The sequence below is a fragment of the Malaclemys terrapin genome, chromosome 4, assembly GCF_027887155.1.
Source record: "Malaclemys terrapin pileata isolate rMalTer1 chromosome 4, rMalTer1.hap1, whole genome shotgun sequence".
NCBI classification, from domain to species: Eukaryota; Metazoa; Chordata; order Testudines; family Emydidae; genus Malaclemys; species Malaclemys terrapin.
Window position 1 is genome coordinate 105,823,121 of NC_071508.1, and position 15,098 is coordinate 105,838,218.

General features: G+C 36.3%; 1 protein-coding gene across 6 annotated transcripts in view; it reads left to right on the plus strand.

The window, feature by feature from the left end:
* NPAS3 (neuronal PAS domain protein 3) overlaps positions 1-15,098 on the plus strand; it is an 821,267-nt gene that overhangs the window by 378,690 nt on the left and 427,479 nt on the right. Inside the window, exon 1 of one of the 6 annotated variants that reach the window (XM_054028286.1) lies at positions 5,832-5,906. The exons of the other annotated variants lie outside the window; for them this stretch is intronic. Coding sequence (XP_053884261.1) covers positions 5,894-5,906 — 13 coding nt within the window. The 5' untranslated portion in view covers positions 5,832-5,893. Of the gene's footprint in view, positions 1-5,831; positions 5,907-15,098 lie in introns of those variants that run through there. 6 annotated transcript variants of the gene reach the window in all.

Genomic DNA, 15,098 nt, shown 5'->3' on the forward strand with positions numbered 1-15,098 from the left:
CAAAATGGCTCACAGTGCTTCCTCCAAGAATTGCAAGATAATCATGGAGAACACAGCTCAGTTTGTTATGAATATTAGTTAAATGCCAGATTGTACAGAGAGAAACAAACTGGCTCCTCCTTCGTGCAACTGTAGTTAATAAAGTGTAATGTTTTCCCTACCATCCGCTCTCCTTCCTTTAAAAAAAAAATATGAATAAGAACATTGGAATCCAAACTTCGGGCTTGATATTTGCCATGATTCCAAATGCAACAGCTGATTTCAGTGGAGATACTTCCATTGTAAGATCTACTTAGTGTGATGAAGCATGGCAAAATAGGGCTTTTTGTGGCTCAAATACATCTCTAATTTGCAGACGAGAACTTTGGCTTGCATTTTATAATTTTGATTGAGCAGTGATGAAGTGATAAAGAGATTTTGCTTCCTTAATGAAGAACAATTAGTTTTATTTGCTGCAGAGAGAGAGGCATTTTGTGGAACGTATATGCTTAAAGGCCACATAGCAAGGGAGCAGACATTCCATCTACATTTAAATTATTTAATAAAGTAGTAAGAACTAAAATACTACTGGTTCCTCAAAGTGATGTGGCAGTAAGGGTAACTCTGAGTTGAAAAGCATAATAATATTTTCTGTGTTGCATCCCTAATCTTTCAAATTCAGGCCTTTTGTACCAGAGATCACAGTTGAGTAAGATCTCTTTTTTAACCAGACATTGAAAGTATTGCTTTAAAATGAATCATAATTTGCATGCTTTAAAGCCATAAAAGGGTATGATGAACAGGCTGGTGTCTACTGGTATGCATTTTACAGTACTATTTTCTACCATAATGTCATATCTGCGTACATGTTTGAAATTACTCCACTTTCAAGTGAATGGAGGCTTGTAAAGAATATTTGTAAGCTATACCACCTGATTTTTGGGTATGGATGGAAATTCTCCTTTGGATGTAGCACGGACCAATGTTTTTAGAGCAAGAGATTTCAAGTTCCATTCCCCATGCCACATATCTCATGTACTCTATGTGATTTAGGATACATTTTTTCAAAACTCCCTAAGTAACTTAGGAGCCTCAGTCCCATTGACTTTCAACGGAATTTAGGTTGTGAAATGCCTAAGTCCTTTTTGAAAATGGGATTTTCTTAGGTCCTTTTGAAAATGTTACCCTTAGCTAACATTTCTAACCATAGTCTCTTTGATTGTAAGCAGCCATTGATCATTAGAAAGCAGCATATAAATTATGAAGAAATTACAAAGATACACGATTGCAGAATGGCAGCTCAGTAAACACTGGAAACAACAGGCATCTTGAACCCTTATTGAATTATTTTATTGACTATTGAATAGTTTGTAAATTGAATCTAGCTTCTTCATTTGATTAGTTTTAGTTTTGTAGCATGAACTGACCATTTTGGTTTATGAAGTAAGTGCCTCAGAGTCTTGTTATAGTGGGCTCATCTTGCTATGAGAAATGTGACCATCAGATTCTGAATGTTGTTCCATTTGACCCCAATAAAGAAAGGAATCATTTTATTATTACAGAATGGAAGCGTTCACTTTTTAAATATACTTTGCTGAGTATAATTTCCAGAGTCCGAAAACAAAGGGATTCATCCTTCAGAAATGTCCTACACCTTTTTCTACTGCATATATGTAAACCTGTGAAAGAACACAGTAAGTTTCGGAACATGGTTCTCAGTGCCTTTCAGACCATTCAGCAGAAAGTCATCAGGATGTAAAGAACTGCAGTTGGGTGGAGATGACACTAGACAGTTCAACAGAGCCAAAAACTCCTTGTGTGGCCAAGGAAGCTAATTTTTGTATTTTAAAATTAATCTAGCCAAAAGCTGGATTAACTATGTCACATCCCCTTAACCACAGGCATGTAAACCTCAGCATAGACAGATGTTTGGATGTTTCAGACTGGGACTCCTGCCCTCAGCAAACAGATTTGATTCTCCTACATGGTCACTTGGCTGCTTATACTCACACCCATATGTTTGGATGGCATTGTGCCTACTCACTAGTTGGTCAAATTGTTCCAGTAGGGCATAGATGCTAAGTTAACAGGTTGAGTTGGACAATGTCTGTAGCAATACATGTTCTATCACTTCTGAAGGAAATCTTTCCTCAGTGACAGGATGCCACATTGGGATAATGTGTCTCTTTGTATTTATTCACATTTCTTGCCAGTTAGGTGCCCAAATACCCCAAACAAAATACACAGATTTGGGCCTCATTTGTGGCTTTCAAAGAAATAATTTGTGTTGTAGTAGCTATTACATAAACTCTCTAAATTCAAATGGTGCTTTAAAATGTATGCCACATGAATTGTGTACAGTACTCAGGCAATCTGCATTAATGCAAGATTAAAGAATACAACAGCACAAGTGGGCAAACTGTAGTAGAAGCAAAGTAGTCATCCTGAAACATTTTATAATTTTGCCTTAGATAGCTGGAAATGGCCACGGCAGTATTTCCTATATAGAATATTGTAAATACTGAAATAATTTTATTTAGAAATCAAAGATGTTATCAGACAAATGGCCAGTTTTAAGAGTAACTATTGAAAGCTGCACTGAAGTCAAGCTATAACAATTTACAGCAGCTGATCATCTGCCCTCAACAGTGCAGTGAAGTGGACGGACAACAAAATGTGAATGATACTGAGTTTTTGTGAGAGTGCCTAATGCTGGTAAAAAGTGGCAAAAATGACACATTGCATATGTTGATTTTTGAATAGGGAATCTCCTCCAATGATGTGTGTGTGTGTTTGTGTGTGTGTGTGTGTAAAAGGCAAGAACACTCCATATAAATTACCGTAATCTCTGTAACAATGTCAGCACAGTGGGGATTTAGCTCTGGAATTGAATTCACACTGTGGCAGCTAAGCCAAAGAAGTTAATGAAGGTTAGTGGAGCAAAAGTGTTTAGCCCCAACTTTTTTTCTGACTAGAATCCAATGTATTAAATAGATTGGTTAGCATGTACAATTATAAAAAATGATTTATTAACAAAGAATATATTGAAATACTGCATTTATATTTTTCCCAATTTTCCTCCCTCCTGCTCACCTGTTCACTGGGTAGTGCTTTGGGACAGTTTTTTGGCAGCCATATTGGATTTGGTTGGTTCATTTAAAATAAGGTTAGAGAGTTCTCATCTGCATGAAAAAAAAAGAAAAAGATGTCAGGATTCCAAAAACACATACTGCTGTAAATGTGGTATAAAATCTTAATGCTGCAGCATCAGTTCTAATTAATATAGATTTATTAAAATTGGCATGACTTTTAGACCATTTTTATTGAAGTAATTGGGAATAAATCAGATAGAAAAGTCACAGGTAAAGGATTTTTAAGAGGCTTAGTGGCCTAATTCAGCTGTTATTCCCTCTGTCTTCTCTGATAGGTCACATGGTTCACATTTTTTCCCACTGAAAAGTTCCATGGATTGTACAGATAATGAGAGAGAAGACTATGAAAACCAAAGAGAAAAATGGTTGAATATTTGAATTAAACTATGCTATTGAGAGTGATATATTTGTTACTTGGATATGTGGGAAGAACAAATGATTATCTTTAAAAAGTCAGAAGATTAGTATAAAATTTACACTGTTATATTACAGTGCTTTTTGCTAGCTATGTTATATTTAGCGATCAGTCAACTTTTCCATTATAGAACTTTAATTTACCTTTTGTTTATCTGCTTATGTATCTGTCTCACTCACATGCTATATGGTGAACATAATTTTTATTTGAGGTAAGGATATTTGAGCCTGGCTTCTGTGGTCCTTATGGAATTTTGTAGCTCCTACTTAATAAGAACAACCTATTTGTTGTCTGTGTTTCTTTTCCCCATCAATCCTTACACGAACATTTCATTTTCTAATAATCTCAGCCTTGTTCTCTGTAATTTTTTTAAGATCTATGGCTTTTTAATTTATTTTAATGTTTGAAATCAGCAAAACCAAGGCAATTCAACATTAAGGTTGAAAGTCTCCCTTGGATTCAATCTTCTGAGTCTAGTTGTTGCAGAATATCACTGAACACTGGGTGACATTGAATAGGGAAACAGAATGTTGACTGAATATGAGTTCAGGAACCAGGAACTGAGCAGCTCTGAATCCTGGCTGTGTGACTTTGCCCTAGCACTTCAGTAGGAGTTTCAGGTACTTGACATCTTTCAGAATTTGACCCTAAACATTTCTGTACTTTAAGCATTGCTTAAAGTTAATTCCCATTGAAGTGATTGGGGCTTAAGCACCTCTCTAAAGATAAGCATACGCTTAAGTGCTTTACTGAATTGGTACTAAAATCTAATACTGATCAGACTACTAAGACTGAAGATGGTTTTGAGCTGACAAAAAATGCTGACCTCCTGGAATTTTAGTTACTATTTTTTTCCCCAAAAAAAGCCTTATAATGATCTTTAAATGGATGTGCAACTGATGATTTTATACTCTGAAATGCCTTTGTGGCACCAAATACTAGTATTGTTGATCAAAGATGTACATTTTTTGTTTCTATTTCTGTTGTTTAGAATTTGTAACTTTGTACATATTTAAATTTATTTTTGAAAAAGGGAAGTTGCATATTTTAAATGATCTGTGCAATAATATTTAGCACGCAGAAAGGTTAAATACCCAAAGTCTCCATATTTTCTAGCCTAATCTTCACAGACTCTATATTAAGTAAAGGCTTCCCTATGGTACTTCAAAGACAGACTCAGAGAAAGAAAGGTAATAGGGGAAACTTTATTAACCTATCTATTTTAAGGAGGCTAGCACTCTTTCTGTGCTAACAAGTACATGACATGACCTAGCTGGATTTGACTGAAAAATGGCAATAATGCACAGGCTTCTTTAGATGGGATTTTTCCAAGATTGAGGATATATTTAAAGAGTATGGGTATAGATTTGACCACATAACTCTCATTTAAATTAATGGCAATCATTTGGCTAAATCCGTTTCAAATGTATTGAATATGTGTTTCTAATGTCCTGATTTATAGAGCATTTATGCACATGCTTAACTTTAAACTCCTGAGTAGTCCCGATTGAAGTCCTGTGAGACTGCTCAAGTGCTTAAAGTTTAGTTTGAGCTTAAGGGCTTTACTAGATTGGGGCCTAAAGGCCCCAGTTTAAAAAAAAAATGCATGCATGCAATTGAGCACAAAATTACTGCACTTGCATGTGCACAATAGGCATTTATGCATGCAGATGTCTTGGTTTTCATTTTACTAGTCATTCATATATTAACAGCCTGTGTGCATGCTTCAAGTGGTAATTATAAAGAAAAATTAGCCACAGGCTTCAGTGCAAACTCGTGAAGATCAGGCCTTAAGAGTTGTTACTTTCATAATGTTCGTACAGTCTTTTAGCATTGGGAAGAGGAGCTAAAGCATTAAGAACAGATGCATAGAAGCAGATAGTAATTATTATCATCACTTATTCAAATAATAATTTATTGTTTTAAAGGAACTTTAACATTAATCTATAAATAATTACAGAATTGGGGGGGGAGGGATAGCTCAGTGGTTTGAGCATTGGCCTGCTAAACCCAGGGTTGTGAGTTAAATCCTTGAGGGGGGCCACTTAGGGATCTGGGGCAAAATCTGTACTTGGTCCTGCTAGTGAAGGCAGGGGGCTGGACCTAGACCTAGACCTGATGACCCCCTTCCAGCTCTAGGCAATAGGATATCTCCATCAATTTATTTATTTATTAATTGATTGTTCTACCAGAACCTTCTGAGTTGAGGAACAATCCACGTTATTGAGATCCATTTCAGCTAACCACTCTTCTCTAAAACTAAATCTTCTTCTAGTAGATACTGAATTTCATGATCACTGCTGATAGAAATCCTGACTGAGACCTTGTTAACCTGGCCAAACTGTACATGAACAAAACAGGTAACTTTATAAACTATAAAAATGCATACATATGTATTGGTTCCAGACATTTTTTGTGTGAGCATTTGATTGAAACTTTAATATCCCTTACAAATTAAAACAAAACAAAACCCCCCAACTTTTGACTAGAATCCCCCTTTGAAATCATATAAAACCCCAAGTTATATATTACTGTGGTACTTGCTGTTTTCCAGGTGTTTAAAACATAGTCATAAAAATTCACTCCAGGCTCTAACTTGGTATTTAAAAGTCTCAGCTCAGCAGGATTTATAAACCAAATTTGGTTTAAATTAATTGGACTCTTCTTAGGGTGGAGGGAAGAAATGTTAGTGTATCAAATATAATTTTATTGGTTCCTATACTTGAAAAACAATTTTCTTTTATAAAAATAAAATTTGTAGGTCGTTAGTCCATAACATGGACTAGTGCCATGGCTTTTAGAGAGGCAGAGAATGAGGGAAGAAACGAAAGAAAGAGAATGAATTAGCCATCTAAGAATTTGGCATTTGAAAAATGGATAATAATTGTTTTGTGAGAACATTATATATATAATTTTTTGACTGAAATAACATCCAGTAAGTCAGTCAATAGTCCATAGTTTAATGGTCTATGTTGTCATGTGCAGTGTTGTTCTAGCAGTATTGGTCCCAGGATATTAGAGAAAGCCTTATTTCTCTATGTTGTCATTTGTCAGTTGTCTGTGATGAAGGATTCTCCTCTCATGCATTGGCACAACTGGTTTAAGGCATGCTGGTTGGGACTCTGAGGCCTAAGTGATTAGAAGCTCAGATCCCATTAACTTCAGTGGAAGTTGGGCACTTTGCTCCCTAACCACCATTTGAAAATGCCAGCCTCTCTCTACTGTACTATACTACTAGTATCAGCCTCCTTCATTTGACATATATATATATATATATACACACACACACAGAGAGAGAGCGCCAAATTATTAGAATGGGAAGTTAAAATGCACTTATAGTTGCTTGCGCCTGACACCAGTTGCACACGCATGTATGCATGCACATATTTTGGACCAATGACCTTTAAAAATATGGCTGTCAAGGTCTCCAAATATCATTAAATTTGGTAGATTTCAAAGTCAAATTTTTTGAATTGTCCACTGGCTTTTGGTGCCTCAATTTTTACGTGCCAACAACCTGAGATACCTGGGGACTGATTTTCACAGGTGCTGAGCACCCACAACTTCACATGAAGTCAGTAGGAAATGCTGGTACTCTATGCTTCTGAAAATCAAGCCCTTGGGACAATGCAAAACTGAAGAACTGAAAACCAGTGGTCACTTTTGAAAATGTGACTGCTATAGACTAAGTCCAAAAGGGCTAGTGATAATTTAATTACACAGCATAGATTAAATATATTTCTTTTTATATTTGATGTTATTAGAATGTTAATTGAATGTATTACCACAGTACTTCCTCCCCCCCTCCCAAAAAACTGATATGTAACATTAAAAAAGGACTTGTGGAAATGTTCATACAAAATGTGATTTTTCCATCACTAAATCAAAATTGTAGACAAGCCAGTAGAGAGTTTCCTTCGCAAATTGAGGGTATATGCTTGTGTTTAAACAATCCATCCTGAAATGTGGATATTCTTGTTTTCAGTACATCTTGGTGTACATAACTCAGAGAGATGTGTCTGATGCCCCATGAATAATTATCTTATCAACTTTGATACATCAAGGTTGGCATATGTCCAGAACTTTAGATTTTATATTAAATTTATCTTTCACATATATCCTAACGTATATCCTGACTTTCACATATATCCTGAATAGACAAGTTTATTGTTTCTTTTTAATACTATTTTTTCTTCTAGTTCATGGTTTGACAGTTTCCTAAAGTTTATTTCTCTCTGCTGCTCAGTGCCTTTTTATTCTGTTTGTTGTTCTCTACTTCCAGCTGGGACATAGTTTAATGAATTATTTTTCAGTGACTGTGATATGACTTTTACAGCCTGCCTATGGAGATTATCATTTGTAATACAGTTTTGTTTTATTCTGTGTCCTGGTTCTTTTTACTCAGTACAGTTATTGTATTAAGATTGTTGAGATGATTTTCTCCATGTTAAGCATGGAATATATTCCCTTATAGCATGGTTAGTTCTGTTTTTGACTCCGATGCCTGAATTTTTATTTTCAGTTCAATTTCTGACATTTTGGCTTTTATGCCAATGTGCATTCATGTTGCATTGAAATTCCATGAATAAGAACTCTGCTGCTGGTGATCTGTCTCTACATCTTCTCTGGGTGTATTTTGTAATGTGATTTAGCATCCAGATTTTTGTCAAACTGTAGTTTATATGGAACTTTGCACAAATTATGTTTCTCATAGCAATCATTTTAGCTCTCTTCTGCATCCTTTCTCCCTTTAGTTTTCTTGTAATTTTATAACAAGGACTTCTCAACCTTTTTCTTAGCATGAATTTTAACCTCTCTCAAATGTGCCTTGTCATACACCCCAGATTATTTTTCCCCAGTTCTTTAAGCTTAGGGGGGAGGGATAGCTCAGTGGTTTGAGCATGGGCCTGCTAAGCTCAGGGTTATGAGTTCAATCCTTGAGGGGGCCACTTAGGGATGTGGGGCAAAATCAGTACTTGGTCCTGCTAGTGAAGGCAGGGGGCTGGACTCAATGACCTTTCAAGGTCCCTTCCAGTTCTAGGAGATAGGATATCTCCATATATTATATTAAGATATATTGTGGGAATTAGTAGAGTGGTTTATGTGCAGTTTTCTGAGGAGTAGAAGTTCCAAGTGATTGGACAAATCCTTTTCAACAGAAGACTTGAGCCTGGGAACGGGCACCCACATGACCATCCTTCATACCAAATAAAAGTCTAAGGAGTTATGAGCATCATGAAGAATCACTATAGTATTTAATGCCATGGTAGGTGACTCAACCCCATTGTTAAATGTATAGCTAGTTTAAATAGAATATCAAAGGAGAGTTCCCTGTCTTGCTTAGCTGATTATTTGGGGGGGGTCATTTGAGCTAATTGAAGAAAAAATATTTGCTTTCAATATAGTGAGTTAAATACAGCAATCAGCCTCTTAGCTGGGAACAATTAAAGGAGAGGAAGGAAGTTCAAGAGGAGGAGGCTGGCAGGGGCCAGGGGATACAAGATCTCAGAATGAAGTGAACTTTCCTTCTCCCTCCCCAGAGAGTGGGCTAAGGAGGAAGTTAATGTTCCTACCCAAGGCTGTATTGATGGTGGAGAGGATCTAATAAATAACACATTGGTGTTTATAAACTTGGAAAGCATCCAGCCTGTTTGTGGTGATCCAAAGCAAGGAAGAGGAAGCCTTGTCAGAATCCTGTTACCCATCTCTAGAGTCATTCGTTTGCTTTCGTTTTATAAATTTTTATTAGAGTAATTGCTTTTTCTGCCAACTGAGTCATGTCTGTCTTCTCACTTACTATGCTGTTACTGCTTTCCTTCTGTTCTTTCAGTTTTGAAATTTCACTTCCATATTTCTTATATTTTTTAATGCCCACCTGGTTTTCCTTGATAAACCCAATATTCTGTTTCCTCTTTAAAATTCCCACACATGCACAACTGCTGAAATTTCCCAGATTATAAGGAGAACTGAGGTGCCTGAACTACTCCAAGGCTGTGGTCCTGGTGTTCCACTTATTAAACTTCACACCCTGCTCTGTCATCACTCTGAGACCTTCTGATGCCTCTATAATGCACCAGGGCTCCTCCAACCTGTGGAACAAGTATTATGAGATTGCTTCAGTCTTTTTTGTTGTTTTTTGATCACCTGTTGCTGCAGAAACACCAGGAAGCTATTTTGTGAGGTTTGCACTAGTCTGTATTACTTTCAACCTGATAGCAGGCTACAACTTATTTTTAGCCAGTTATAAGTCATACTTTGTTAGCTTGCTGTTAGATGTAATAATTCACACAAATACTCAGTCACATATTCTTGGTAAAACTTTTAATCTCTCTGACCATTGTTGTAGTGTCAGCAAATTGCCATCTGTGCAGTTACCCTAAAAATACCCACTACTTGTGTTTCTCAGATTTAATGTTTATTATCTCAGTACTGTAGGTGAGGTTATTTCAGCACCAGTTGGTGGTGTTTTGCTTAGAGATAGTAAAAATTTCTCAAAATTACTTCTAGGAATATATTAAGTGATACATTACAAAATGATACATTTATCCAGCTTGTGATCCGAAGAGTAGTATGAAAGATGAACACCGCTTCTACCACGCACTGAAATAGTGTGGTGAGCTTGTCTTTCCTGTCACCTCTTTATGTCTAGGGGATAACACCATTCTTTACTTTCTCATAACATTGAAGCCTTGTTAAAAGGTTTTATTGTTGTAAAACAAATTGACAGGTACATGAGGATGCCAGAAATAAATTTGTCATCTGTGGTTAGAGTCCATCCTGGTGCACTTGAGGGAAGATGGCACAGGTACCACCAACCATGTTTTGTAATAAAACTGCCTAACATTACATATGAAATGAAAAAGTCATCAAACACTGTAAATAACAACAAAGAAAAGAGAACAAGGAGACTTTAAAGAGAAGAGATATTGAAATGCACTTTGCTACATAATTTGTGCACTTGATGAGAGATTTAGCAACTTAATATGTGGTTTGATTTTGTGAGGTATTGAGTGATCTTAGTTCCCATTGATCTCAATCGTTAAGCAAAACTTAGTCCACTTTGTGTCTTATGACAAGATATACAGGATGCGTTAGGTGCATTTCAGAGCACATCATGATAGGTGCATTAAGAAGCCAGTTTATTTTCCCCATTTTTTTCCTCCAAAGACCATTCACCTCATTATAAGACGAGAACATAGGATATAAATTCCTTGGAGACCTCAAGAACATCAACATAAATTGATGCTCCTAATCTTTTTGTAAACTCTCCCTGGCATCCAGTGTAGTGCAGCTCATGCTCTTGAAGTGGGATAATTTAATAATTGATCAATGTCCCCCTTGTAGTTGGAATATAATAAGGTTATTTAATGGAGAATTCAGCTTCTGTTGCTTTGATAACTTTGTGCTACTGTCCATTTTTATATTAAGATCAGTTTGGTAGTTCTAAAGTTCTGAAACTTTGTCAGGTTTGTCTTTTACAGAATTTAACATTACCCCTAATTCAGGGCCTGATCCAGCTAAAGTCAGTGGCTTCGCAATCAGACCCACTGAATGAAATTCTCTTTCCACTGAAGTCAATGGTAAAGCTGCCATTGATTTTAGTGGAGCTAGGATTTCACCCTTAGTCTCCAGCAATTAGAGCAAAGGAGGTTGGGATTTAATAAAATCTTGTAAACATCTTTGCAGTTAATCAGACAGTACTTGGTAATTGGCACACTAGAGACAGATAAATTGAGATACTGTACTTCATCAACAGGAAACAAGACTTGTTTTTGTTGTTGTAAAAGACATTTTGAGAAGTTATAGATGTCCACAATTAAAGCAACTCTTTATCCTCTTTTCTAAACATTGTTTCTTTTCCTTGTCGACTTTTGTGCCAGTTGCATTCCAAACATATGAATGTACATTTGCAACCAATGTTAACTTTGGCATCCTTTGTAACCATCCTCATCATTGAAGAATGCTTTTTATAGGGTTTTGTTTTGTTTTCCGTTCCCTTGAGACTCTACAGTCATTTTTAAAGAGGCACAAGTTAGACTTGGCTCATGTCTGCTTCAAGATATAGATGCCATAGAACCAGGCCCCAGTTCCAATATTCATCCATTTTTAGAAGCCATTTTGAAATTCTATCTTGTGTTGTCATTTGCCCCATATACAGGGAGTATAAAAATGGTGTAAAATGATACCAAATCAGAATTCTCTGCTCTCACCACTTGCGTGGCATTTTACACCACCTTTGCCGAGATGCATTTGGCTACACTGCATGCAAGGCAGAGCCTCCAACTCTCACAAAAAAGCCACACTGGGAGCCACTTATTCACATTGACTCCACTGTGACTACTCACTGGAGTTAACCGCTCATCAGTGTGAATAAAGGGTTCACAGACTGTCACAAAATGAATAGTTTAAGGACATATATGAGAAATAAATGTACTATATCAAGGTTCAAAATAAAGTATATTGCAGCACTTTATAGCAAAGATTTGTTCAGTATTTTAGGCAAGGAGAAGCTCAATTGTCTCCTTCCATAGAAGGTGTAAAATATCTCAGTATTTCTTCTTTTTAATTTCATACCAGAGTTAGTTTCCATTCCCATCCCTAGGTGCCAGTGGTTTAGATACCAAGTGATAATTCTACATTTTAGACAGCTTTTATTGCCACTAGCCCTGTTGAGGTTTTTTAAATAAGAAGCTACTATTATTTGCTGTCACAAAAGTGATATTTCTTTCCTTTTTCTGTAATTTGACAGTTAACTTTGTTAGTTATGAAACCAAATCATTTTGTGTATTATATGAGTCACTTACTATTAGTCTCATTTTTTGTGAAATTGAATTTGCCTATTTTCCTCACTGATGGGAATATGAGTTTATTGTTCAGGACTCCTGCTCAAAGGAAGAGGGAGTGCTAGTGGCATAACTGGAGGGAATAATTTTTTATCCTTTTACACTATATCTTTGTAGAATTGTTGAAGGACAGAAGATTTTTCTCCAGCAGGAGATGCTTCTTTTCCCCCAGTAGAAGAAATCTCACACTTCTGGTACTTTGACACATCATTGACTGTTAGAGAACATGGAGCCACTGTTTACTGCTGGTTCTTGCGTGTTAAACAGCCCTCCACTGCTTTTATTATACCATTAATTGCACTTAATGCAGCTGCATTTCTAGTACGCTTGGCTAAGCTCTGAAAATTAAGTAGAGGGTACTTTGTTATAAAATTCACTGTAATGAGCTCTAGTGGGACAGGGTCTGTTAAGTTTGAAATTACCTCAGGCCATTTCCAAAGGACTTCCTAAAATATTTCACATCTATAAAAGTTTATAACAAAATAAATAGCCTAGGATACTGTTAGAAAGGAAAAACCATAGTTCCACAGTATGCATTGGATAAAATATCAATGTTTTTAATGCCAAATTGTTGTGTTTGTTTTCAACATTTGCTTAGTAATGCGCTAAACAGAATGTTTTTAGGCTGACAGCATGTAAATTTTAGGTGTTTGGTTAACCCAGTGGTTTTTATGCATACTCCTATTGCTCTTGGGTCCCTAATCCAGACCATACATTCATGAAATTGGAATAAATTTAGGACTCCCTCTGGGTTTACATAAATTGGTTCAAGAAGGGGTCACACTTCTCAGTGCAAAAACATTATAAGAACTGCTGCAACTATTAGCCAATTAGCTTAATGTTACAACTAACAGCCTGTACTGAGTACTGATCTCTGGTACCTGGCTAAATAGATGACTAATACAACGTCACTTTCCTCAGTGTTCTTTGACTATATGGCTGCTGTAATGCTTTGCGGCTAATAAAATTTCAGCTTGACTAATTTACTGGGTAGCTTTACCAAAACATCCAAGTAATCCTTATATGCTCATTAGAAATGGGTCTAAAATGAGTTCTCTTAGAATTGAGTGGAAAAGTCTCTCTGGGATCAGCATCACTGAGCTTTAGATGCATTGGCACAAATCAGGTGGAGGATCTTCTATGGTTTTAGTGCAGCAATTTATCTGGATTTTGTAGTTAAAGTTTAAGCATGAGGTAATTAGAGGCCTCCAAGCTTGAAATTCATGCACCTCTTTTTTTTCTTTAATAGACTCTCTCTAAGTGTGCCAAGCTAACTGTTTGACTGATGTGAGTTGTATATTGAAGCTCTGTTCAACGTCTCCAACAGAATATAGGTTAAAATCCTGAATCAGTTTTCTTTTATTTTGAGATTTTGCATGTATATACTGTAAAGAGGTCTCTGCATTACCAAGGGTCATTCGGCAGCCTATTGTGCCACTTAGAAATATTCACTAGTCAATAATCAAATACACTGCAGCCATTAAGTACTGCACCTGTTGTCCAGATGGGCTAACAATAAACATGACACAGCCAATCATGATTGCAGAATAGAGTGGACAGAAGGCTTTTGGGGATATTTTGGGGGCTTTCCTCTATTTATCTGTCTAGTGAGTATGTGAGCTGACCTTTATGTCGCCACAGTTTTGTGGTTGGCAATATCTGTATGAGTGTGTCTCAACACTAGAGTCTTTCATCATTCAAATGGATATCCCAATGTCCTCTGTTTCTCTTTGTATTTCTTTTTGTAATTTAGACTGCACTGCCAGCTCATTTTGTTTTTCACCTTTTAAACTAATGAAACATTATCACTCAGAAAAAAATTGGTATTGAATCATATTTCAAATCTCAGTATCTTGAATTCCTTAAATAGGAATTCTAAGGAATTATTCCGACTTTAAATGTAGATAAAGCTCTGTTAGACTTCATCCAGGACATCATATTTTCATAGATCTGAGTTATTTATTAATCTAGGTACATTTGCATTCTGAAAGGTTTATTGGATACCCAGTGATGTGCAGCTCTTGAATTAATTTTGAATTACGGTAAAATAATGTATTTGCAGATAGTTGCTGCACCAAAAATATTTTTAAAATGTCTGTTGATACCAGAACCTAATACAACACGTGCATCTAATGGAACTGCATTCTATGGGGGAAATATCAGTTTTTGAGAAAATACAGATTTTAGAGGTTTTACTTTGGCCAGGTAGACTCCAATCCAGCAGAGCCCTTAAGCATATGCTTAATTTTGAGTATATGAATCATCCCATTGACTTCAATATATAATACCACTTCAGTAGGACTACTGACATACTTACAGTTAAGCATATGATTAAGTGCTTTGCTGGACTAGGGCTAAAGATTGTTAGAGGCATCACTAATGATCTGTTTCAGTTGCAGGTTTGGAAGATTTAGATTTTTTTTCTTTTTGAGATGTGTGAATCATAGAAGAACCTATCTGTGAAAGTTAGCTCAAAACATCCTCAAGTTTGCCAGTTTAATTCCAGGAAAGCATGTGGGGCGGAGGGTGATATAGCAGCAAGAAATTAAATAAAAACCTATCCAATTAGTTTAAATATTTCCAAGACATGCCGGAAGGGCCTGATGCCAGCTACATTATTTTCAGTGAGTTGAATGCAATACATAGGAATTGGAGTTCTGACAGGGATTGGGAGATAAGGGAACACCCTCTAACAGTAGAGAGAACAGA